We start from the raw sequence: 27,758 nt of genomic DNA, 5'->3' as shown, positions 1-27,758 counted from the left end.
ACTAGAAAAAGACATCTGATTATACCCAGGTGGTACAGGTTTTAAGGATTGGACCTTTGACTTTGTGCTCATCCTTCTGTGTGGACCAGCTTTGCTCTTTGATTCCAGTTATTTTAATTCCAGTTGTAATGATGGGTTTTGGACACTCTCAGTCTGTATTATGACCAACAGCATGTATCCGTAAGATAGCTAGGTCACTAATAGTCTGTGGCATGGAAAAAAATTTGTTTTGTTTTAATATGGTGCTAACTAAGCATATAGAGATTGACTCTGTAACTTTAACTCCAGTAACACACTGTTATCACCACGCAAATTGACCAGCCTAGTTAGTAACATCATATGCAATATCATACAAACTACGTAGAACCATGCCTGGGACACTCATCTGTTAGCTCTTACATGCCCTTTGTGCTCAAAGAGAACAATTTGTGGTTGTTGTATGCCAGTCAATTCAGTCATCATGGAGCTTAGTTGTTTACTGTATTGCATGCTAAGCAGTAGACTCTAGGAATCTAATAAATTTGATTCTCACATTGGTCCTGTTTGCCACAAACATTGCCATGCCTCAAGAACCTCACAAGTGTGTTTTTCTTAGAACAGTGCATATGTAGTTCTCATACTCTGCAAGTGTTTGCCTCAGCATAATTGTGTTTATGTGGAATTGCACTGGCATTGCAATGTGAGAATGACAGAGTTGACAGGACCACTAACGTGTACCCTGGGAATTGTTTCCCCCATCCCCATAGCTGGCTGAAGAAACTTTATTTCTGAGTTATTATGTAGGGACTGAAAGGTTTTTGTTTTTGTTTTTGTTTTTGTTTTTTTTACATATATACACAGATTGTTTTTTACCTACAATGAGCAAAAATAATCTGGACAAAAAAATAATGCTCTCCCTGTTTTTTCTTTCAAATGTATACATATATTTGAAATCTTAGGCATAGGGAAAAACTTTTATGTCATCTTCAGAGCTACAGCCATATTTTTTAGCTAGAACCAACTCTTAAATCTCTCCTGACAGAACCTTAAGGAAGGGGACAAAGTGATCTCCAGTGGAAATGTGAAAGGCATAAAAAGGAAAAGTTAGATATCTGGAGGATTCAGATGACACAAAGAAAATAAGTTGAAGATAAAGGAAATGAGAGGGTAAACCTAGTAGTACAATGGCATCTTTCATCTTCAACTATTTTAAAGTATTTTTACCTGAGAACGTGAAGATAAAGTGTATATAGATGGCACATAGACAACTAATAAATGAATAAACATTTACATTGCATATGTCAGAAGTATCTGCAAAGCAAAAAGGGTGCATGCCAGTTCATTGTTGATCAGGAAGAGTCTTTCATATACTCTTCCAGGATCTATGTTATTATTGAAAAAAAAAAAAAGAAGTTAGATGTTAAGTTTGGGAGTATTTTTAGTAAACCCAGATGAAGAGAGCAGCCTTTATTTCTGGATCAACTGCAAATTCACAACTATGAAGACTAGTTGAAATATTTAAATTTCTAGATAAATCATACATAGATCGCTTTTCGTAGGGCCTTTTCCTTAAAACTCTGCAGTTAACTAAAAGTGGGAAATAATTATTTTTCTTAACACCTGATGGACCATTCAGCCTCATTTATAGGCTCTAAAGAAAACTAACAAAATATTTTAAAAAATCAAGTTGATGACAATTTAAAAACTTACATAGAATTTCTGAACCTTCTTTAAGTTATAGGTTACATTTTCAAGAAACTGATCGTTATCAAACTTGTGAGCTGAAATTTAAGTGTGTTGCTACCAGGCAGTAATACGTTTTGCCTGGCATACAGATTATAAGCACAACTTAACTATCACAGATATCTTTGAGAACTAAATGGATTTATTTATTTTAAAAGTTATTCTAAAATTAATTCTGTACCTTTCTCCTCCGTACCTTTCTCCTTAAATTTTCAAAACACCTTTCTTGACATATAATTTCTGTACAACTGCACATATTTAAATTGTAATATCTGATGAATTTGAGGAAACTCTCTCCCTAATTCTCCCTAACTCTTAACTGTACTAAATATTTATAGTCTTAACAAAAATTTCAGATAAGTCATATGCTTTAAAGCTACTTATTCAGTGTTTAACTGACACTATATAGAGCGCTTTTGCTACTTTTAAGCTAATCAAAAAAGATATAATATACCCTGTTAGTGCTTCTGATCAGTTCAAGCATTTTTTTTTTTTTTCTCATCAAGGTGCTGTGAGCATTTGGCAGGGTAATTCTTCACTATGTGGGTCTGTTTCTAGAATAGCAAGCATTCAGCATCCCTGAGCCTGGCATTTGAAATGCCAGTAGCACCCTCCAATCATTGTGACAATCAGTGTCCCCACATATTTTCAAAAGCTCTTGTGGTAAGTGTTGCCCCTTCCCCTCCCCGTGACAAACCTGCCCCTTATACCTTTACTGATGTTTCTAGCCTATGTGGCCTACAAAAAAAGTGTGAAGGGGGAAAAGCTATGTTGTTCACATTAAAAAGAGATAGGTTTTCATTTCTGCTTTTTGTAAGCCATTGCTAAAGTTAAATTTAATTGCAAAATACTAAACTCTTGAACCAATTCTAGGACAGGTTTGCAGAATGATTTTCTTAAAGGACCTTTATAATCTATTACCCTGAAATGAATTTCTGAGACTTAACATTCGTAACACTAGGGCATGATTAAATATATGGAAGCAAGATTGGGAACATTTTGTCAGCTAGTAAAGTTATTGTGAGCTCCATGCTGTGCAACTTGTATATCCTGTCTTGCTTTGCCTCTCTGTTGCTGCCTTGTACTCCAAAATAGCACCATCTCTTCTCCCTACTCCCAGCAACCCACTAGACTTTGCAGAAGCCATTAGTGGATATATTTTGTTGGTCTGATTTTTAGCTTTTTTGCTTGTTCACAAAGAACATGTGTCAAAGGCCCTTTATTACACTGAAAGAATTGCGTGACTTTTCTCTGTTCTGCATTTTCTTACATGTGGAATTAAGGCTGACTCTTTACTCTAAAATGATTCATTTTGTGGTAAAGTCCCTAATATGTCTCCCTCACTCAGGAGCATCTGTGCAGGAGTCAACATTAAATGTGAGTTATCATTATTGATCTTCTCCATCACCCCCAAAAGGGGAGGATTTTCACATCGCATAAATTAAAACAGGATTGAGATGGAAAAATCAAAAGAGAAGAAGAAGAAGTGACAAAGAACCTCCTGTTTCCTTTAGAACTTCTTATTTCCTGCCCCCAAGTAATATTTTTGGCCCTTCTAAGTACCCAGTAATAAAACGTCGCTATAAAAGCATAGAATAGTAAATGAAGCTGTTATGAATTCTAGACTATCTTCCAACTTGGCTGCGTGCTGTTGATGGTCTCCTTTAAAAATAGTTTGTTTAGTATGAGATCAAAAATTATTTATATAAAAATATATGGAAGAGTAGGGCTTGATATTAATTTTTTAACAGTATGGAGATCTTTTTAGTGATACAAATTTTGAGATTTCCTATAATCTCTTTGAAGACACAAATCATGTCTTACAGTACTTTGTATATCCCTATTCCTAATAGTACCTTGCATAGAATAAGAACTTAATAGTTGTTAGTTGATGGAAGAAAAGTATCAGTTGAAAATAAAAATAAAAATATTTTCTTTGGATCTTATATTCATAAATGGACTGAAAATGACTGCCCTGTTCCAAAAGGAGGAACAGAGATCTTAAACTATACTTCTTAACTGGTAATACTTGACTCATCACCTTCTTGCCTAAATCTGAACTAAAATACTGTATATTGTACCTACTCAGAAGTTTATAAACTAACCTACCAAAAAATTGATTTGAGGACGAGGCAGAGACATTTTTGAAAGACTAGGTAATTTCCACCTAACTGTTGATCTCCTTTGGGCCTTAAAGGACCTTGTGGTTTTGTTACTAGAAAAGCAGTCCGATCTGGACCCCAAGAAAGGGTTCTTAGATCTCACGCAAGAAAGAATTCAGGGCAAGTCCATAGAGTAAAGTGAAAGCAAGTTTATTTAGAAAGTGAAGGAATAAAAGAATGACTCCATAGACAGAGCAGCCCCAAGGGCTGCTGGTTTTATGGTTACTTCTTGATTATATGCTAAACAAGGGGTGGATTATTCATGAGTTTTCCAGGAAAGAGGTGGGCAATTTCCAGAACTGAGGGTTCCTCCCCATTTTAGACCATATAGGGCAACTTCCTGATGTTGCCATGACATTTGTAAACTGTCATGTCACTGGTGGGAGTGTCTCTTAGCATGCTGATATTTTATAATTAGTGTATAATGAGTCATGAGGACGAACAGAGGTCACTCTCATCGCCATCTTGGTTTTGGTGGGTTTTGGCTGGCTTCTTTATCGCAGCCTGTTTTATCAGCAAGGTCTTTGTGACCTGTATCTTGTGCTGACCTCCTGTCTCATCCTGTGACTGAGAATGCCTTAACCTCTTGGGAATGCAGCCCAGTAGGTCTCAGCCTTATTTACCCAGCCCGTATTCAAGATAGAGTGCCTCTGGTTCAAACACCTTTGACAAAAACATACCTATACCTTAGTCTACTATGTGTAATGCATTCCAACATTTGCTATTCTGTTTATTCACTTTTTATTGATCTGGTTGTGGCCACTAAATTGATTCATAACCTAATAATGAGCCTCATTGTACCTTCAGCCCAAGTGACTGCCTGTTTCCATTAGCAAACCCAATTCTTTGGTGAACATATAATCTTAGAGTCCTCTGTAAAGAGAGACTATCTTTCAAAGTTGTCAGGAATTAAAAAAGAAAGTCACTTCCTTGTGCCCCTTTCTCACTGTAGTGAGATGAAAAAACTCTGTTTTTTTTTAAACACTGTTAAACTTACAGAAATATTTCAAGAATAAAGAATTGCTGTATACCCTTTACCTAGAGATCACATTCACTTTTTTTTTTTTTTTTTTTTTTTTGAGCTGGAGTTTCACTCATGTTGCCCAGGCTGGAGTGCAATGTTGCGATCTCGGCTCACCCCAACCTCTGCTTCCCAAGTTCAAATGATTCTCCTGCCTCAGCCTCCCGAGTAGCTGGGATTACAGGCATGTGCCACCACACCCGGCTAATTTTGTATTTTCAGTAGACATGGGGTTTCTCCATGTTGGTCAGGCTGGTCTTGAACTCCCGACCTCAGGTGATCTGCCCGCCTCAGCCTCCCAAAGTGCTGGGATTGCAGGCGTGACACATTCACATTTTTACCAGTTGTCCTAATAAAGTCCATGGGAGCAGAAAGATCCAATCCAGGATCACTATACCCAATTTTTGTGTATCTCTAGTTAGACTTTCCTTGACTTATATGACCTTGGTTTTTTGGGGGTATTTTGTTTTGTTTTGTTTTGTTTTGTTTTGTTGTTGCCCAGGCTGAAGTGCAGTAGTATGATCTTAGCTCACTGCATCCTCTGCCTCTTGTGCTCAGAGGATCCTCCCACCTCAGCATCTTGAGTAGCTGGGACTACAGGTGGGCACCACCATGCCTTGCTAATTTTGGGTTTTTTTGTTTTGTTTTGTTTTGTTGGTAGAGACGGGGTTTTATGACATTGCCCAGGCTAATCTTGAACCCCTGGGCTCAAGAGATTTGCTCTCCTTAGCCTCCCAAAGTGCTGAGATTACGGGCATGAGCCATCACGCCTGGCTGACCTTGATATTTTTGAAGATAGCAGGCCAGTCATATATGTCCCTCAGTTTAGGTTTATTTAGTGTTTTCTCATGATTAGACCCAGCTTATGCATTTTTGGCCACAGTGTCATAGAAGCGATACTGTACTCTTCTCATTTCATGCTGTCAGTTTGTCATGTTACTAGTGGTCTTGTCTTTGATGACTGGATTGAGATGACGTCTGCCAGGTTTCTCCATGGTAAAGTTAGTTTTTCCTCTTTTGTGATTAATAAATGTTGTCTGATGTGGTACTTTGAGATTGTGTAAACTCCAGTTTCTCCTCTACTTTTACCCACTACTTTGAACATCCATTAATGCTTCTTTCTTGGATTGATTTTACAGTCATGGTTGCCAAATGGTAATTTTTCTAACTTTATTACCCCTTCTACATTTATTAGTAGGCATTCTATTGTAAGCAAGAAGCTTTTCTCCTCCTATTTATTTTTTTCATTCATTTATTTATATCAATGTCTACTCATGGGTTCCTAGTCAGTGGGTTATAATTCATTGCTATCATTATTTATTATGATGCTCTTATTATCCCAGGTTTGGCTTTTTAAGCAGGCTTCTGTGTCCTTGTGTCATATCATTTAAGTGTTGTTTGAGGACTTTCTCACCTTCTAGCACAAGAGATCAGGCTCATTTTCTTTCCTTACCCCAGCTCTGGAATTAGCCATTTCTCCAGGGAGCCCTGTTCCTCTTAGTACAAAGTGGCATTTAGAAACAATGATCTGGGCACTAGGTACGCTAAATGCTGCTGGAGTGTTGCTCTTCCCAGGCCCCTTTCAGTGGACAGAGCTAGGAAAGACATACATATGGATGCATTTGCTTACATATACATGTACATTTACATCTTTATTTCTTTATCTATCTATATTGAAAATCATGAGTTCATACCAACATGGGGTTCTTTCTAGCTTTCCCTTTTTTTTTTTTTTTGTATTTATGTCTGCCTTCTCTAACAATGAGAAACCTAGTTGCCATTTTCAATATGTTTACTTATTTGCTCAATCCCTTGTGTAAAGCCAATCCCCTAACTAGACCCAAGTAGACCAGGCTACTACCTCACCACTGTACCCTCCTCTTATTGCCAGGGCTCTTTGCCTTCTAAGAAATAAGGAAAGCTGGGAAGCGGGAAGGAGGAAGATAGGTAGAGATAAGTTTTTTCTTAAAGCATTTGAAAAGGAGATTCTATCTTTTTCAGTAACCTTTTACATAATCACAAGGAAAATAAATGCATAGAATATAAAAACTGATATTTAAGCTCTTTTTTCAGATTTTCATTTGGATTCTTACATATATTTTATAAATGCACATGCATGTTAACCAAGTATTTTTTTGTGATAATGACCATGTATTGAGCATGACCGCATGCTAGGCACTGTGATGGATGATTATGTGTGTGTGTGTGTATGTGTGTGTGTGTGTGTATCCTAAACCATATAACAACTCTGTAAATAAGCATCCTTATCACTGTTTTGGGTGATGAACCAAGTAAGATTCAATGAGGCTGAAGAACTTGATCATATCAGTCAGTTAAGCAGGGGTTAGAATTTCAATCCAGGATATCTGACCTCAAATACACACCCTTCCCAAACCATGTGTACAGCACCATGGTATATTGCTAGCATTGGAAATCATCACTGGGGAGCATTTTATCAAACATCACCCTTAAACCATGCCATTTAGGTTTTTTTAATTTAAAAAGATAAAAAGAGGAAAAAGTAGAAATTACTCAACTGGTTCATTAATTTCTTCCTTTACTAACTTTTGGGAGAGTTGAGTCAATGAGAGTCGATGATTAGTATTCACATCATGCGACATTTTATTGGCTTATTCACACATTAGATATGTCCCATCTAAAAAACTAACATATGCAGTTCCTCTATTTGATAGTTCTTATATTTGTTGGAAACTCTGTTGAGCCGACTACCTGGTGCTCTTAATTCCATTATAACAACGCCCTAAAGTTTATAGACTTTTTTCTTCCCTCTTTTTTACCTACAAGAAATAAAATAGATGAACTCAACATCCTATCCTGCTTATCTGGAATGAGTTATTTTCTAAACAAGTGGCTGTTTGCAAAGCTCATCCTGTAGAAGTCTGTGGTCAAGAATATTTCCATTCAGTTCTTATTTTTACAGGGGAATTAATATCTTTTCAGTCAGAAAGGAACAATAAATGCTTGTTGGCTGGGTTGAAAAAAATTAAATCTACAAAAAGACAAGTGAAGAAAGAAAGAGCTCACATTCAACTTTCTGGAGAATTTATCTCTGTTTCTCTGTATATCTGATGTGTTCCTGCAAGTGTCTCAAATACCCAGAATTTTACTGAAGGATTTGAATTGGTAGATCTTTTCAGATCTGTTTTTACTTTACTTTAATCAACCAAAGTTTATTCTTCAGGCAGTTGTGTTTTGCTCCCATTTTACTGGCTGTGTGTCTTTGGCCAAGACACTTAACCTTTCAGAACTTCACTTTCTTCATCTGTAAGATAGTAATACGGTCACGAGTCCCTTAACGACAGGGATACATTCTAAGAAATGAGTTTTTAGGCAATTTCGTCCCTGAGCAAACATCAAAGAGTGAATTTAACACAAACCTAGATGGTACAGCCTACTACACACCTAGGCTATATGGTATAGTCTATTGCTCCTAGGATACAAACCTGTACAGCATGTTACTATATTGAATATTGTAGAGCTGGAACATGATAAGTATTTGTGTGTCTAAACATAGAAAAGGTATTGTAAAAATACTGGGTAAAAGATTAGATTAAAAATGATATACCTGTATAGGGCATTTACCGTGAATGAATGCACCTTACAGGACTAGAAGTTGCTTTGGGTGAGTCAGTGAGCAAGTGGTGAGTGAAGGCCTAGGACATTACCGTACACTACTATAGACTATTAACACTGTGCACTTAGGCTACACTAAAGTTATAAAAATGTTTTTTCTTACTTCAATAATAAATAACCTTAGCTTACTATAATTTTTTTACTTTATACGTTTTTAAAATGTAATGTTTTGACCCTTTTGCAGTAATACTTAGCTTAAAACACAAACACATACAGCTGTACAAAAATATTTCTTTATATTCTTAATCTATAAGCTTTTATCTGTTTTTTTTTTTTTTTAACTTTAAAACTTTCTTGTTAAAAACTAAGACACACACACATTAGCTTAGGCCTACACAGGGTCAGAATCATCAGTATCACTGTCTTTCACTTCCACATCTTATCCCATTGGAAGGTCTTCCTGCATGGAGCTGTCACTTCCTATCATAACAATGCCTTCTTCGGAATATCTCCTGAAGAACCTGCCTGAGGCAATTTTACAGTTAACTTTTTTATATATAAGTAGAAGGAGAAGTACACTCTAAAATAATGATTTAAAATATAGTATGGTAAATACCAGGTTAGGCTGGGCATAGTGGCTCACGCCTGTAATCCCAGCACCTTGGGAGGCTGAGACAGGCCGATCACAAGGTCAGGAGATCGAGACCATCCTGGCTAACATGGTGAAACCCCGTCTCTACTAAAAATACAAAAAAAGAAAATTAGCCGGGCATGGTGGCAGGCACTTGTAGTCCCAGCTACTTGGGAGGCTGAGGCAGGAGAATGGCATGAACCCGGGAGGCGGAGCTTGCAGTGAGCAAAGATTGCGCCACTGCACTCCAGCCTGGGTGACAGACTGAGACTCACTCTGTCTCAAAAAAAAAAAAAAAAAGAAAAGAAAAAGTAAATACCAGGTGATAAGAATTTTTCAGTTCCATTATAGTCTTATGCAACCACCATTGTATGTGTGGTTTGTTGACAGAAACATCGGTTATGCAGGGCATGACTGTACAGTGGTATACTTTTCAGTGTGGTTGAGAGGATCAGGTGAGATAATATATGTTAAAACACTTTATAAAATATAAAAGAGTTTGTCATTGTTACTACTTCCTAGAAGTGGACATAAGATAGAAGTAAAAAGAGACAAAGAGGCCAGTTTGTAGTAAAAGAGGTTTACATTCCCTCTCTAATTGCCAGTGAGTGTGAAATCACTGTATGAATCTTACAGAAACAGGTCAGGAAACTGTGTCTGATCAAGTTGTTCTTGCCATGCCTTTAAGGAATAATGTAAACCGGTGACTTTCATTCAACATATCAAAAAAGTGTCACTAACCTTTCCCTAGCCAGTCATGCTACCAAGCATGGGAATGTTAGTATTTAGGTTTACATCAGTATTTCTTTAAGTGAAAAGATCTAATGGAGACTCACCTTATCAGATGAGATTAGCTATATAAGCTATATCCATAATATACATCATATAAGATCTGAATTCCCAAGATAATTGGCAAGTTGTTTTTGTTTGTTTGTTTGTTTTTGAGACAGAGTTTTGTTCTTGTCGCCCAGGCTAGAGTGCAATGGCACGATCTCGAGGCTTACCGCAACCTCTGCCTCACTGTTTCAAGTGATTCTCCTGCCTCAGCCTCCTGTGTAGTAGCTGGGACTACAGGTGCCCCCCACAATGCCTGGCTAATTTTTTGTATTTTTAGTAGAGACAGGGTTTCACCATGTTGGTCAGGCTGGTCTCAAACTCCTGACCTCATGTGATCCACCCACCTCGGCCTCCCAAAGTGCTGGGATTACAGGTGTGAGCCATTGCACCTGGCAGCAGTTGGCCTTTGAGACACACTGTATTCTGGTTTACGATAGAATTTATCAGTCTTCTTAAGGAAGACGGAATAATTTCCAGGACCCCTAATAAAGGGGTTCTGATTCATTCTCAATCTAAAAGAATGAGTTTGTAAAACTCTTTTCAACCTATATTCCTCAGACCAACTTCCAAGTAGTTGATCACTTCCCTTGATTTAATTTCACAAAGTTAATCATAGGAATAAAGAAGTTGTCAAGGCAGTTAGAGAGAAAAGAATAGCATATTGAGAAAGTTTGAAGTGAAAAGTATAAATTTCATGTGGAAAAAGGGAAAGCAGGATAGAGTTTCCAAGAGTCCAGAGAAAAGAGGGTTGTTACTTTGGGGATAAACCCGTTGGCTTAGAAAACATTTGGCCTGGAAATTTTGGTTAGTGTAGTGGTAACAACAGAGTGCAAAAGATTAAATTTTAGATGTTTCTTCCAGGTCAAATCCAAAATCCTTCAACACTATGCAAATAAATTCCTCTCTTTTTAATTTCATTTTCCCTGTACTACTGAGTCCTGTAGCCTTGCAATTGCACTACTGTCTGTTTTCTCTCTTCATTTCTGACCCTTCTTTCTTTTCCCTCACCTTTATACCACTTTCCATTGTCATTTTCCCGATTGTGGCATCTTAGGAAACTCTGGTAAGCTTTATACTTACAGATCCAGCCAGTAAGGTCTGTAATGGACAGATAACTTTCTTTGCAATGAGCCAGAGCTTCAGTTTGCTTCCTCACGGTGCAACAGGAATGGCATCTCATTAAAATTGAACATTAAGGGCCTGAAGGTGCTTTGACTAATTTTTCTGTCTGGGCGTTGTTACTTAAGAGATCTAGAAGTTGAAAAATTCCCCTTCTCATAGTATTCGGAGCAATCAGCCTTAGAGACTGCTGCCTACTCTGAGGCAGGGGACACTGGAAGGTTGGTGAGGTTTGCCTCTGAGCATGCCCCCAAAGAGCCTCCCTTTATTCCTAGAAGCTGGCAGGCTTTCTTTTCCTCCTACAAGTGGTAACCCGAATTCTGAGTTGAAAGTGAATCTTTGCCCTTGGCTCCTCTCCAGCATTCCTCACTGAGCGAATAGGGATTTGGAATGTCAGAAAATAGAAGAGGGGAGGGGAAAAGATGTGTGTATGACTGTGAGTGTTTATATGTAAAAGCAGCTTCGTCTGGGAGGACTTAGGGAAACTTGACTTCCTCAGACTGCTTCCTTCTTATAAACTCTTGGTTCCTTATTTATCATTTTTCGTTTTTGTTTTTTAAGTTGTTTGACCTGATTTTATCATAGTAGTTCCAAATGCCTTACAGCCCAGTGGAGTCAAGCTAAGGAAAGACAGCATGATTTCCACAGGATTTGTATTTCTTCCCTCTGGATAAAGTGATAGTAGTTCCCAGACTCGCTGCCGGCAGGATCCAAGGTCGTCTTTCCTCCGGGATTTAATCTGGTGTCATCAGGAACCTAGACTCAGGTTTTATTGGAGAGCAAGCCTCAATAAGAAGTGTCCTTTGAGGAGAATCAAGGACTCAATCTAGGCATAAAAGGTGTTGCTCAGCACAATACCCTCTACGGTAAGCTACCAGTCCTGAGAACCTGTGGTCAAAGCTGAATTGAAAATATTGATGGAACTCAGACTCTGTGTAACTGGGGACTGGTTCAGAGCTCAAGACTATAATTTACAGGGCTGCTTTTATCCTTTATTTAGTTCTATCCAAAGTCATCTTGCATCAACTCAAAAGGAGAGATTCTGTGAGGGTAACCTACAGGGGAAATTTCCCAGCTTTGTGTGAAGAATCCAGTGGTTGAGTGTCTATCTGCATCCTGAGGAACCATGTCCTCTTTATATACCCGAAGTAAAGAATTCACTCGGAATAGGAAATCTCAGTCTGATTCTCCCCCAGCATCTCCCTCCCCGACTGCCAAGACGCTCCGAGTAAGCAGCATTTTTTATTTACATATGTTCATAGCTGTGTCAAAGGTAGAGAATGTGTATATATATAACTTGGGGCATTAGGTTTAGAGCAAAGGGATTTCTATGGGAATCAGTACAGGGAAAAAAAATTGCAAGTAAAGACCCTGTAAGTTTCTCTGCAAGAGGTTATGGTTCATAATACTTAATGCAGTCTTAAGTAAAAGCAGACTTAAATATGTCGGGCTACAGTTTCTGCCTTTTAGCTTTTAACTATCAGTTGTAAACTGCTTAACAGTAAGATTTTACAGTCCTTATCACTTTATCTTACAAGGCTTTTCTCAATTTCTACAGCTATTTTAGTCACTGCCTTTCTTGTGTTTTATGAGTCAATACTATGTTTCAAGAGAAAAACCTCCGAAATGGCCACACAACTATATACATTAAACTTCAGTTTTGCAAGTTCTGTGTGTGTATTCATGTATGTATGTATATGAGGTAGAGTATGCTTTTGCCTATTTTGTATGTCTGTCTGTGAGAAAGACCAAAATGAGCAATGAGCAAGGAGTTATGGCCACTTGGAACCTTACTCCTTAATCACCAAGTACCTTCAGGAAATGTCTTGCTTAAAAGCCAAAGAACTAACTCTTGGCCATTGACAACCAGCTGTATGGAGGTGTTTGTGATGTCCTAGGTAGAGCCATTTGAGACTTTTCTCCATTTTCTCTAATGAATGTCTCAGTGAAGAGATTTACATATGGGCATTTGCATCTGATTTAGTGTCTTCCTCTGTGGGAAGCTGATAAAAGCAAGAACTGCTACCAATAGCAAGGGATGAGAAGCTCTGATGGGCATATTAGGTAGCAGGCAATATAGCAGTTACTTTTTCAGGAACTAGATTGTGCTTTGCTGTATATACAGAGTAAGAAGAAGGACGGCCATAGCTTCCTTATTTAGGGAGCTATGGGGAGAAAATTTGCAAGAAGCCTGGATAGACTAGTGTGGGGTTTTTTTTTCCCCCAATTATTTTGTATGCATTTTCAATGTCTTTCTTACCAGTATAAATTACCATGTAGTGGAATTTGGTATATGGCATGTTGGTCTAAGACCTCAGCTAGGGATGAGAATACCAAAAGAATATTGTTACGAAGTTATTTTATTCACAAGTTTTTGTGAGAGCACCAAGAGGGGCTCCGATACATATGTTACTGTCATCGAGTTCCAGGAGTGTCTCTTCAACACATAGACTGGTACCTTTTTTTCCCAAGGAGCCACAGAATGCTTTCACCCCACTAGCTGTTGGGTATTTTTTGCTGGCTACCAATTGAGGTCCACAAAACTGAACACCTTACTTCAGTTAGTGTTTATCTTTGCTCCCTTCCCTCTTATACTGAGTAGTACCTTTAGTTGTAAAGATCCCCTTATTAATGTCTCTTCACCACTATAACCATAGCTCCCAGAGGAATGTGGTGAGCAGTCAACAATAACCTGTTTGGTGACCTTCCCCCATTTTCCCTTTCTGTTTTTCCTTTGCTTTCTTAGAGTTAGGTACTGCTTTCGTCTTGTCTCACTTCTAACAGCTGCCAACCAACCTCCCTACCCTCGTTTCACCACCCCTCATCCCTGCCTTTTAGACAGAGGTCACAGTGGGAGAAAATCTGAATTACAGGAAACTAAAACACAGATGGCTTAATAAGAGACTGCTTCCCAATTTTAGTGGTCACTGGCCGTGGATTCCTACAATACCATCAACTTACTCTAACCAACTTCCAGTGTCCAAATGGCTTGAGACTATAATAAAGAGAATGTTGATTTTCATATACCACTCATGTTCCATTATGTTGCTTATGTCTTTAATGTCAGAGAAAGATATGCAAGACTCATTTGGTGGCTGCTGACACTAAGGACTGGTTATAAAATGAAGATTTCATCTCTTAAGATCTCCCTAGCCTAGTTCATTTCCTCTCATGTCCAACTAATTAGGGTACTCTTTAAAAACTGGTTTTGAGTGTATTTTAACAACTGGTTTTGTGATGGTGGTGTTGTGCTCATATGTCTTTTGATGCCTGGTTGTAACTGGCTGATCCTCAGCCACCTTGAAAGGTGGGTATTGCTATCCCTATTTTACATATGAGGAAACTGAGATACATAGAAGAGAAATGGCTTGCCTAGCATTGCTCAACTAGTAAGCAGCAGAGCCTTGATTAAAGCACCAAGCTCTCTGACTCTAAAACCCCATATTCCCAGCAACATTGGAGTACATCTCAAATATATTTGAAGGTCAAGTTTAAGAACATGCTAAAGGGCAAAGATGACAGTTAAAAGCTTAAGTAGCTGTGGGAGTCCAAAATTTATCCTTGATGGAGACACAGGAAACTGAAATTGCAGAAAGGAGGAAAGCTGTATTTATAGGCCAAGGGAGGGAATTGGCAGGCCATAACTGAATCTCCTGTGCCTGGTTCTCAAATCCCAGTCATACTCTCTGGGACCATGGAGCGCACAGAACCTGAGACCTTATGGGCTTCAGGGTCTTTGTATTTCTCTAGAAAAGTGGAAATGCTTGAGTCTTTACGGTAAAGATACTGGGAAGTTTCTGTGTGCATTTCAGAGTTAAAGTCAGGACAGCTCTCTTACTGTCCTCTTCCAAACTTCTTTAACTTGTTTGTATACGTACATACAGTTTCTTCTAGAGATGGCACAGAGTTACAGAGGGACAGCACCTGATCCAACATTCTTCAAAACGGAGGATTGAAATTTCAGCCAGCATTTAAAAGTTTGATTCTTTTTTTTGAGTGTTGTTAACAGGGCTAAATAGTAAATGCCCCCATATAAGGAAAATATCCTCAGAGAGAATTTTTAAAATAATAGCTATTCACATGGAGAGAATATTTTGGACACCGTACCCTTTGTCAGACGTTCAAGCAGTAGTAAAGGCAAACTATAAACTGTAAGTCAAACAAGTTATTATTTTTAACTTGAGAAAACAAAAGGCAGGATGATTTTTCAGTGACTAGAAAACAAACTTTTATTATATATGTTTACTTTTAAACTCGTAACAGCAGCTGATGATATACTCCCTAATGAAAAATCACTCATATATAGAAGATAGTGCATGTCCTCACCAGCCAAGAAGATTTTTGTTTACCTTCTCTAGTTTGTATTTTGAAAATAATAAATATTTTTAATTCTCTGAACACAAAATTATGCTATTAAACATGGTTTTTAAAAATATACATCCCGACTGGGCGCAGTGGCTCACACCTGTAATCCCAGCACTTTGGGAGGCTGAAGCCTCATGGACCACGAGGTCAGGAGTTCGAGACCAGCCTGGCCAACATTGTGAAACCCCATCTCTACTAAAATTATAAAAACTTAGCTCGGCATGGTGGCGGACACCTGTTAAGCTTTTCGGGAGGCTGAAGCAGGAGAATCGATTGAACCCGGAAGGCGGGGGTTGCAGTGAGCCAAGATTGCACCGTTGCACTCCAGCCTGGGCAACAAGAGCGAAACTCCGTCTATAAATAAACAAACAAACAAACACATCCCTCTTCCTCACTAGAGAAAATTTCATCCATCCTTTTGGCATGCCCTCACTCGCTCCTACCGACACTAAGAATGACTGTTATAAGTGGTATGCTCCTAATATTGCTATTTTGGTCTCTGTTGATCCTAAATAATGAAATAATTTTTTTTTACTGCTACTTTTGGCTTTCATATGAAGTTTCCATTAGTTCAGTATCTTTTTTGTGTCTAAAAGTTGAGAAGTTCCCTTAGTAACAGCTCTGATCATCTCTGATTGGTTACTCAGGAAAAGCAGAAAAACTTTCAGATTCACTTGCATTTCTAATGGGAACCACACCATGTAGATATTGATGAGAATTTGAAAGCTCAGTCTCTTTTCTCATACCACGAAACAACCCTAATATAAGATGCTGGGTTCATACAATTAGTAGTAAAACTTTCTTTTGACAGTAATTTTCCAACATTAAAAAAAATTATTTTTCTTCTGAGTCTTCGCAGTTAAAGAAAAAATTCTAAACTACAAATACATTAGACACTTCTAGCTCTTGATTTTTAATTACTATGTATATTATTGGGTCTAACGTTTATAAATTCTATAAATTAGGAACTACTCAATTTAGATGGTTTAGCATTTTTAAATTATCCCAAAAGTAAGAGCCAAGTAATCTTTGGTCAGTATTCTCAAATTTTTCTTATTTGCTAATTTAAAAACTTTTCAATGCAGGGTATATTTAAAGGAAACAAGTACTAGAGTATGTCCAAATTGTAGTGCTTATCTGATATTTATTATATTGAATAAATCTTGAAGTAAGTGGGTCATTAGCTGAACCCTGGGAATCTTTTAATTAGGCACATTTTCATTGAATTGGTATTTGTTATAATAGGATTTGACCTGTATTTATAAAGCAAGATCAGTAGCATTTTCCCATTTAGTCTGGATTGCTATTCCTTCAGTTCTAACATGTCAATTTTAAAAAATGACAAAAACAAAAAATACAAAGATTTTACATAATATTTTTCAGTCAGCCATTAATGTGCATAAAGGGAACATTTAATCAATTAGCTTTGTTTTATAACCAGTCCTACAAACTAATTAGGGTACATTTGATAAATAATTGGATGATAAAGGATTGTTGCCTTCATGAGAGCTTGTCTACATAGCAACTTTGGTTAGCAGGCCAGAGGCATTCTGCCTCTTTGCCTTCCAGACTGTCAGTGTTGATAATTATTTTTTGCATGTGCTTTGTGCCTTCCTCTGACAAGTACCAAACAGTTCTTTAGCATATTATCGTATCCTCTATACATCCAACACTACATCTGATGCACTACCAATCTGGAATCCATTTTTACTCCACTTTATAATCCGTTGTCATGGAATGAGAAACACTTGGATGAACAATGCTAATTAAGAGTGCAATCTGTTAACCATTTTTTCCGCCTAATTAAAAGCAGGAGTGTATTCGTTTTGGGAGTTTTTTATTTCACTCAAGGAAAATCAATAGCAGTAATTGTTCAGCCCAAGGAATCTTCCTAGAATAGTAAAACCTGTGGGAATAAAAGTAGCTTTCCCATTTGGACCCATTACATGAATTCTTAGTAGAGACTGGCCTAGTTAACTCATGTCCTACGTAGAGCTGGGGGAGATGGCATCTGAATTCTTGGTTTGTTGACCAGAGAGACTGGGAGCTTCGAAGACATCAGCTCCCTTTCCTGCAAGCGGTGTCCTGCCCTTCTACTCTAATTTTTAGTTCCATGATAAATGTGTATCAAAGCCACCTGCCCTATTGTGAATCCTCCCACAACATTTTATGAGCATCTGCTTTGTAGTAGGCTTTATATTGGACACCAGAATTCATAAATGAAAGACACAGTTCCTGCCCTCAAAGAATTGGCAGTCTAATTGGGGAGATAAAGAAAATCAAGAATTAGAACACCAGGGAGGTGAATTTTCTAATAAAGACATAGGTTCAGGGTGTTTTAGATCAGCCATGTGGTTAATACATTAGCCTGATGTTTGGAGAACAATAGAAGCTAGATGGACAAAGAAGGAAACAGTACATTACAAAGGTAGAAAAAGAATATGAGAACATAATGGCGTTATTCTGAGAGCTGCATATCGGTGTGGCTAGAACAAAAGATATATTTAGAAATGTAATAAGAAATGAGAGAGGAGGCTTAGCAAACCCAGGTCACGTGAGGCTTAGTATATAATTTTGAGGATTTGGGGAGTTATCCTGTGGATAAAGAATAAAGGAATGAAGATTTGAAGTAAAGTTGCTGTGCTCAGAATTGCATATTAGAGAAATAACTTTGGCAGCTATGGAAGCTGGACTGGGAGGAGGGTCAGGACATGATCAGGTCACTGGCCTTTGATTGCAGTATTCCGGGTGAGAAATGTTAAGGGCCTAGGCAGAGATATTTTTTCTGGGAAGTACAGAGAAGCATTCAGTTGTTTAGAAGGTAGAATTGATAAGATATGGACTGATAGAATGGGGATAAGGATGAGCCTGAGAGAGGGCAGAGTCAGGAGTGACTACCAGGTCTCTGGTTTAGGTGACTGGGTAGAAAATGGTATGATAAGTATCAGGTGCAGGGGCTCACACCTGTAATTCCAGCATTTTGGGAGGCAGAGATGGGAGGATTGCTTGAGCCCAGGAGTTTGAGACCAGTCTGGGCAATGGAGTAAGAACTGTTTCTTCAAAAAATTGTTAAACTAGCCAGGTATTGTGGCACATGCCTATACTCTTAGCTACTTGGGAGGCTGAAGTGGGAGAATAGCTTGAGCTCAGGAGGTCGAGGTTTCAGTGAGCCATGATTGCACCACTGCACTCCAGCCTGGGCAACAGAATGAGACCCTGTCTCAAAAAGAAAAAAAAAATAGTGTGACAAAATTGAGTTGGCAAACACAGGAGGCTAAATGCTGTTGAGTGGGGAAATGGTTTCACTTTGGATATGTTGAATTAGAGGTACTTTGGGACATTCAGATAGTGATTTCCAGAAACTAGTTGGTCTGACGCTTGGGAGAAAATTATGGGCTAAAAATACTGATATTTATGATTGAAGCCATAAGAGTGGTGAGCTTGCCTAAGGAGTAGATGTAACATAAGGAAGGGCTGAGAGTAAACCTCGAGAGGAGTAACCACAGCAGATAAGAGATATGTTTCTTTTTCTAATGGCGCTTTCCTATTCCATCACCACTGGAATCACATGCAGGAAGACAGCAGGTCTTGTATCTGGTTTCTTTGTTCAGAGGTATTGTGGTCAAACTTATGTTACGGTGATGAGTTTCGTTCTCAAAGGATTCAGAAATTTAGTTAAGGGTCAATTGGTTATGAGTTTTGTGTTGGGTTCTAGTTTTGTTTTCAGTACCTAACCTAAGCTGTGTGACAAGTACCTAAGCTGTGTGACAAGGGATTATTTTTTAAAGTTTGGGAAAGTTCCCAGACTATTCAGCATTGGTTTTTAATTTCTTTTCTTAATCTGATAATATTTGGGTGAGCTGGCAATTTATTACTGTAAGAAGACCAAAGGGAAACAATCAAAGTTGGCTTTCATCAGCTTTTGATTTCTTTTAAGCCTCTTTTTTATTCTATTCTTGACCTGGTTATCATGCAGTGAGTGATGGTTATCCACAACTGGGATGTTAGTTCTCATAACAGTTCCAAAATCCAACAGCCTTCTTTGGTTACACAGCATGGAAAGAGTTCTACCAGTGACATGATTAGATAAAGATACTGAAAGTGTGTCTGGACTTTAACCTCTTCATAGTTCATTATGAAAGCAACATTTTCATATAGGAGTTGTACATAAAATTGCAAGTGGCTATTTTAAAAGTTGTTTGTATGAAAAGTTAAATATTCTAGATTTAAATAAAATTGTAAAATAGATGAGAGTATATTATAGCATTTTAAAAAATGTTTTGCGTTGATTTCCAAAATCAGCTTTACATGGTTGGTTGTCTGGAAGGACATATATCCATCCAGACAGTAAAATAATGACCTTAAATGTGTGTAGATTAGAAAGGGAAGTAGGAATTAGCCTGGATAATCAAAATCTACAAATAATCAAAACCCTTTACTTGAGTGCTGAGGAATTTATTTGAGCTTATTCCTCTTGCAGCCAACAAACGTTGGGAGAACCAAAAGACCAAAGAGGGACAAGAGAGAGAATAGAAAAAAGTACGGAGAACTGTAGTAATATCAATAGCTAAAATTTATTGAACATTTACTCTTTGTCAGTGCTGTACCAAGCACTTACATTTATTGTCTCATTTAATACATTTGATAACCATAAACACCAAGTTTACTATCTCATTTTAATGACAAGGACACTGAACAGAGAAGTTAAGTAATCATGTTAGATCACATAACTTAGTAAATGCTGGAGCCAGCAATCTGGATCAAGAGCCTCAGCCTTAACCAGTAAGGCATGTAACTGTTCTAGTGAAACTACTGTCTCTTCTTTAAATAGCTCCTAGATTATTACCAGTATCCCTGACTATTGAATCTGACTTGGAAAGAGAGATGACGGCAACAAAAGCTATATTAAGGAAAAATGTAACAGAATTACAGGAACAGACAAACCTAGATTAGTAAAAAGTCAGAATGTTTTTTTTTTTTTTTTTTTTTTTTTTTGAGACAGGATCTCGCTCTGTCACCCAGGCTGGAGTGCAGTAGCACCGTCATGGCTCACTGCAGCCTCAAACTCCTGGCCTCAAGCAATTCTCTTGCCTCAGCCTCCCTAATAGCTGGGACTATAGGTGTGCTGGGGCCTCACGAACTTGTTGACCAAGCTGGTCTCAAACTCCCAACCTCAAGTGATCCTCCTGCCTCAGCATCCCAAGGTGCTGGGCTTACAGGTGTGAGCCGCTGTGCCCAGCCAAAGTCAGAATTTTACATCATTTTAAAATAGGTGTGGTGGTGCATGCCTGTAGTCCCAGATACTCAGAAGGCTGAGGCAGAAGGATCACTTTGAGCCCAGGAAGTAGAGGTTGCAGTCAGCCATGATCATGCTCTCTCTCTCTCTCTCTCTCTCTATATATATATATATATATATATAATTTTAGTATTTATAAGTATCTATGATAAAACTCAGGACCTGTTAAATTGTAACAAGTTCTGAATTAGTAGGGCCTGAATTACTGAGGTTTTTCTCATCTGAGGAGACCCTTCCCTGCCAAAACCAAGAAAATAAACTACAAAAGCATCCCCTGTCCCAAAAGTCTACATTTTAAAATACCTGTTCTGCTCTGGGAGGTGGTTTAGCCCCCTAAATAAGAACCTTGTGCATTTGAAGACTCAAGTTCCCTATTGGGGGTATGAAAGTGGAAGAATCAAAGAAAGCTTCAGTTCTTTATCCTTCTGAACTTCATCTTTCAAGGCAGAGTAGCACTTTGGGATGACTGTGGCCCTCGCAAGGCCCCAACTTATGTAAGATCACTTACAAGTCACACATAATAGTGTCATTTTTCATGACCACTCAGTTTCAGACTTCAAGCTGATGTATCCACTAAGCTTGTTCCTTCCATTATCGCCTTGCCAAGAATATCTAGTCAGTATTGGTCTCTCCCTTTCCTAACTACCCCTTTTTATTTACTGTATGTACTAGATGGTCTAACATTTGATTGCATTTAATCAATTACCTTTTTTTTTTTTTTTGAGACGGAGTCTCGCTCTGTTGCCCAGGCTGGAGTGCAGTGGCGCGATCTCTGCTCACCTCAAGCTCTGCCTTCCGGATTCATGCCATTCTCCTGCCTCAGCCTCCCGAGTAGCTGGGACTACAGGTGCCCGCCACCACACCTGGCTAATTTTTGTATTTTTAGTAGAGACGGGGTTTCACCGTGTTAGCCAGGGTGGTCTCAATCTCCTGACTTCATGATCCACCCGCCTCGGCCTCCCAAAGTGCTGGGATTACACGCATGAGCCACCGTGCCCGGCCAACTTTCTTGAATTACACTCTGTTTTATGAGTGTGCATATTTTACCTCCTCAGAGAAGAGCTCTTTGAGATCAAAGAGCCATGTCTTAGATTCTGTAATTGTCGATTTTATTCCTGTAAGTACTACTCACAAGGCTGGGCACATACAGGTGCTTAATGTAAATGCAGGGAATGAATGCTGCTGCCTGAGATTTGATCTCTCCGCTCCTATCCCATTTAGCCATCTGGAAAGGAGTCAGAGGCCACACACACTTGAGAATCTTATTTCTAACATGAAGGCTAACCATAGATCTTCCCAAGTCAATTCAGATTCCTGTTTATTGCAATTTGCTAGTATATCGGTCACTCCAAAATATGTGAGTTAATATTTTTGTTTTTGTGGGAATCAAAAGAGAAAAAGCCTGTGGAATCTACTAGAAATAAAAAGTTCTACCCTATGTTACTTAGGTCCCAAGTATTAATATTTATTTCCTCATGAAATGTGAGGTCTGGAGAGCCTCACTAATTCCTTTGTAAAAGTTTTGATTCACAGCCTAGTCCAAATAAAAATAAAGTTACTGCTACCCAAACAGGCTGCTGGACTGTGACATTTACCATATGAAAAAACCCGTCTCTTCCCAGGCTTCATGGAAAGCTTACTTCCTAAATAGGTATAATGGTGGTCAGTAACATCATGACAGGCTAGTGGGGAGAGACCTGGAATCTCAATTAGAGAAATGGAGTGAAACTCAAACAGTGGGATTTAAGGCCTAAATAAGGACTTTTAAAATTTACGATATACTCTATGTTGTATTCTAACAATATTTTGGAGGGACTGATCAGGCTTCTTAGGTGTTCATTGAGGCTGTGTTTTTTTTTTTTTAATCATCTGAATGTATTTCATAGTTTCAGATGCCCATACATATCTATGTGAACCTAAAACTCCAAGCTATGGGGAAAGTAAATATAGATATTAAATGTGAGAAATGTGACCCATGTGCTAGAGCCACACAAGTTTTAGAGCTCCTCATTCCCCTGTTGGTCATTTTCATCCTATATAGTACACAGCATGTGAAAGGCTAGATGGAAAATATGCCGGAGGCTGCAAATGCATTTATGAATCACAAGAGTTTATGAATTATACATATAAAATGGCTTGCCTTAGGTATTTTATGGAGGCCTTAGTATACCCATATATTTCCTTCTACAATTAGTGCATTTTGTGAGTTTCCAAAAGATCCAGAAATTCTTCAGAAGCTGGGAATATTCACAAAAGGGAGGTGCAGGTCTGCATAGAAGCTAAGAGCTTTAAAATTCTAATAATATTAGGTAGCACAATAGAGACAACAAAAGATGAGTCTATTTCTATCATTTAATGAACTTAATGGTTTTTCTTTTAAAATATAGTGACATGTGCTGCAATATGTGAGATGATGTTACATGATATCATTTTTACATGCCTTAAATTGATAGGGTAGTCACAATCTGGCATATGAGATTTTTCAGAAATATTTATAATATGAACTGAATGTAAATACTGTATTTGACTATGTTTAACTTTTTGTTCTATATGTATTAAGTAGTCAGTAAAGACAAATCAAGACATATAATATGATGAAGACATATGTGATTTAATACTTGCTTTTAAAAGTTAATTTTTCCTTGGAAGTATACTCTCTTACACATATGTATACCAGGTCACATGGACGCCTGTTTTTTTCCCTGCATAAGACAGCACTTTTGGTATTGCCCTGATTCTGAATGTATGTAATCACCTAGTGCAGCTGAGAGGCCATGTGCTATGGATATTTCTTTTAGGATGTTACAGATAAATTAGACCATTTTTTTTTTAAGGGAGATCCTTGTGATAGTTGGAATTTCTAAAATGCCTCCCCAAAAGGTCCTCACCTGATCTGTAGAACCCACATATATGACAAGATAGCTCTCGCATGATTGTTCTGTTGCATAGCACAGTTGACCTTAAGTTAGGGAGGTTTTCCTGGGTGGGCCTGAGCTAATCACATGAGCCTGTGAAGGCAGAGAGCCTTCTCAGCAGATGATGGAACGGGAAGCCAGAGAAATGTGAAGTGCGAAAAGAACTCAATGCTTCATTGCTGGTTTGAAAATCAGAAGGGCCATGTGAAAAGGAATGTAGGAGCTTCTGCAAGCAGTAAGCAGCCACTACCCTGCAAGGCAGTGGGTACCTGAAACCTCACAGGACTGGATTCCTGCCAGCAGCCTGGATGAGCTTGAAGCCCCAGATGCTCCTGATAAAAGCCAGCAGCAGACTCCTTGATTTCAGACCGTTGAGAACTTGAGGAGGGAACCCAGCAGAACTGTGCAGACTTCTGACCTACAAAACTGTGAGATAATAAATGGGTTTTAAGCCACTAAATTTTGTTTTGGCAGCAATAGAAAACTAATGAAATTGAAAATTTGATGATATTAATTTTTTTGATATAAAAAACAGCATAGGCCTCATTATCATTGCCCTCTACTGTCACATCTTTGCATAAATCTTGGAAGTTCTTGTTCCACCCTCACATTTATTTCCAGATTATGCAGGATCCCCAGATAAATTACTAGAACAATGCAGGCTTCACTTCAAAGTTAGAGACTGGTAGATTCTCTTTATTTCAAGTTTCCTAAGAATCTTGTCTGTTTGAATTATGAAGAAATCTTTTCCCTTAAGATAGAAGGATGGAAAACTTTTGTCTCTCTTGGACTTATATATGAAACCAGAATGATTCTTAAACTCAAAAGTTACAAAATTATACTATTTTGCAATTAGACCATGATTAGGTTTGCAGTACCTCTGAAAATTTGAAGGGTCCTTGCTGCAGCCACACTCACATCATTGGCTTATTCATCATCAGTCAATATTCTGAGAAAACTGAAGGGAAAGAAGATGGTTCTCTGTAGACCATCCCAGAATAGCTCAAATTGTTTCCCCTGGCTCAGCTAGTACACAAGAACATAATATAAAATGTTCCTTCTGCTTAGTCCCTCTTCAGGAGAAAATGTAAATAGAAGTTTTTTCCCATCACTGTGGGGTCAAGCCATGACTCCAAAAGGAACTTGAGTTAAACCAGTTTCAGCCTTGGCAGCAGACATGTGACTTGGTCTCATTCCTTTCCCTTGGGCCCAGCTTTCCTGAGCCACAATTTTATTTTAAACTTGGTAGAAGGAGTTTGGTTTTAATTATGTGCCTTCCTGAACTCCTGATAACTTTCAAGTTAAAAGCTTTTGTGGGGATTTTTCTAAGCCAGTCTCTGGTGTTTTGAGGGCCCTACACATTTCACAAATCAAAACCAGTCTGGTTTCTGTCCCTTTCTAGGATTGCCATCTGAATTAATGGTGATCTTCATTCTGTTCTTTTATTAGAAACAGGCCCAAGCAATGAGATTATTACAGGAGAATTTCAAGAGGTATGAAAGAAAGAAGTCTGCTTCTTAGTTTTGGGACATTTTTAAAACTATGGTCTATCCAGCTAATCATTCTTTTTACCTCTACTCTCTGTATTCATATTGGTTTCTGAGCAGCTTTTAGTCTCTTCTTCTCTAGAGTCTCATTTACATTATCTGTTGTCCCCAGTTGGGCCATAAAAGCTGTGAAAGTAATTCCTTCTTTGAACAGTTTCTGTCTAGTTCAGACACACTAGAGAGTCTCGTTTTAGTGGCCATCATTTGTCTTCAATAGAAGGTAGAGCAAAACAATCTTTAACAAAAACACTTAGAGAAGTTCTAAGACTTCCAGATTAGAGCATACAGCATAATAAATTTGTGAATTAACCTACCAATTGGAGAAAAGATTCATGCCTTTTCTAAAATATATGATATCATCATGTGCAGATAAGCTATTCAGACTCTACTTACAGAGTAGACTAACTTCTGTTTTTGAGAAGAGAGAGGGAGTGTACAGAGGAGGAGGATGGAAGGATGGGACCATTGCCAGAGCATAGATAAGATGAGTCCGCATTCCTAGCCTCTAAAGGATCATCGATTTGGCTGGAGTCCCTAAGCCTTGTGTTCTAGGACTTCCCCTTATTTCCTGCCCACTCAGCTGACCTCTTAGAATCCTCTTCTCTGGGAGAAGCTTCAGTGTTCATTTCCCTACCTTATGTTCTGCTTGCCTCTTCTGATGTCATTTCCTGGCTCACTGTTCCCCTGAGATTACTTAGGCAAACTCCCACTCTGTCTTATCTCCTCTAGATTTACTTAGTAGTCTCCCTGCAGGGTTGGCAGTCAGCTTTCTTGAATGAAGTCGTGTTAGTCTAACAGTTGATTTGATCTGTGCTTAGTTTGAATGACAGGAGGATGAAGAGGAAAAATTAAAGTTAAGTCTTCTGAGTCAATCCAGCCACTCTGCTTCTTTACCCAAGAAACCCCATCTTCTCTCTCCCTAAATCCAACTAGTGTTTTTTCATCAAACCCCGGATTATCTAGGGTATCAAGAAGCCAAGCAAAACAATAGTTTCTAGAGGTATTCCACCAATGAAAATTAGTTAGGAAGTATGATCTAAAAACCAAAGCCATTTTATCAGAATTGGGGGAATTAAACATTAACCCCTATATACTTTTAAGCTACCTTGTCTTACTCTTTTTAGGCTAAAAACCTGAAAGGAAACCATTTCTATTACAGTGAGAATAATTCACCCTTAGAAGTCCAGTTTTCTTCCTTTTTTGAAATAATATTGTTTGTATTAAGGTAACTGTGTTACTCCTACTGCATCCAAAGCTCACTAATCTCTGAGGTTTTAGGAGATTTATCTACTCTCCTCTAATTGGTAGGGTTGACTTTCCAAGGACATTGCTAAGGTTAGCCCCTGAAGGCAATAATATTTAAAAAAATAAAAAATAAAGGATTCCACATAGCTCCAAAAGTCAGGTAAAAGCTGGAGGGAATTAGAGATAGCAAGGAAAGATCAAGGATTAACTTGCAAGCTCTATTTTCTCTAATATCTGGATCTAGGAAAATTGTCTACCGCCTTGTCTGCTGGATCACTCATCACCTACGCATTTTATAAAAGGTTACCCAAAAAGAAATTGTTAACAAGGAATGTTAACAAGCCTTTAAAAGCTAATAAACAACAGACTGTGGTGTTTGCTTTCAGTTACTCCTGGCAAGCAGAAGTAAGAGCGTAGGTCATCAACTTCCTAGGTGGCTGTAGGGAACACCTCCTACAGTAAGCCTATAGGGACAAAAACTGGTATGGGAATCACAAGTGTGAGCACCATTATCATTACCTTCCTCCACATGCTCTCATTTGTGGAAAAATTAATCTAGGCCTCTCGAAAACCCTGTGGAATCTGCCTTTTCATGTCCAGGAACCCTGTGGGCTTTTTCTGATTGCTGCTTGATAGTGCTAACTTATTTTTTGTGTTTTTCAATTTTTAAGTGTTTGTATTTTATGTCAACCTCCTCAGTGAAGGTCATACAGTATACACAGCCATACTATACAGCCATATATCTGAAAACTTTCTTGGCTTAATTGTGCTTCTAGAACATTCTAAATGAAAAGGGTTAATGTCATTTAAAAAGTAAAGCAATGGAAATTATTAGCATGCTTTGATTTATAGATAATGGCTAAGATTGATGCTTGGTAAAATCCTAATTTTCCTGTTTTAATGAGAAAAAAAAAAAAAAAAAAAAAAAGCTTGTTTCGTCACCATAGAGGCAGCTGCCAGAGTCTACACAGCAGAATTTAAAACTAAAGATATAGTAAAATCTTACCCAACAAATAGGATATTTACAAAGAAGAAACTAAAAAAAAAAAAAAAAAAAAAAAAAAAAATTCAAGTGAGGTTTCACATTTCAAGAAAAAGTCAGCAGCAAAAAAGCATGATTTAATTGTCAGAAAGTTAGGCCTCAGTCTGCACACCATGGAGAAATGAGCTCCTAGTTCAATAGGAGGAGGAAAAGGCCCAAGGGACCAGTTTGATTGTAAACAGGTCATTTTTCCATACCTAAGACGATGTGGAAAGTACATCTTTGGAAAGAGTGTCAAGAATGCTACCCCCATATGAAGGGT

General features: G+C 38.2%; 1 protein-coding gene across 9 annotated transcripts in view; it reads left to right on the top strand.

Moving 5' to 3' along the window:
* PPP1R12B (protein phosphatase 1 regulatory subunit 12B) overlaps positions 1–27,758 on the top strand; it is a 242,178-nt gene that overhangs the window by 181,524 nt on the left and 32,896 nt on the right. Inside the window, exon 20 of one of the 9 annotated variants that reach the window (XM_034943672.3) lies at positions 12,087–12,272. The exons of 7 other annotated variants lie outside the window; for them this stretch is intronic. In XM_034943672.3, coding sequence (XP_034799563.3) covers positions 12,087–12,134 — 48 coding nt within the window. In that variant the 3' untranslated portion in view covers positions 12,135–12,272. Of the gene's footprint in view, positions 1–12,086; positions 12,315–27,758 lie in introns of those variants that run through there. One more of the 9 variants, XM_008976632.6, reaches the window with a different exon arrangement.

The sequence above is a fragment of the Pan paniscus genome, chromosome 1 (assembly GCF_029289425.2).
Source record: "Pan paniscus chromosome 1, NHGRI_mPanPan1-v2.0_pri, whole genome shotgun sequence".
NCBI classification, from domain to species: domain Eukaryota; kingdom Metazoa; phylum Chordata; class Mammalia; order Primates; family Hominidae; genus Pan; species Pan paniscus.
The sequence above is the reverse complement of the archived record's forward strand: the minus strand, read 5'-3'. Positions and strand labels throughout refer to the sequence as shown.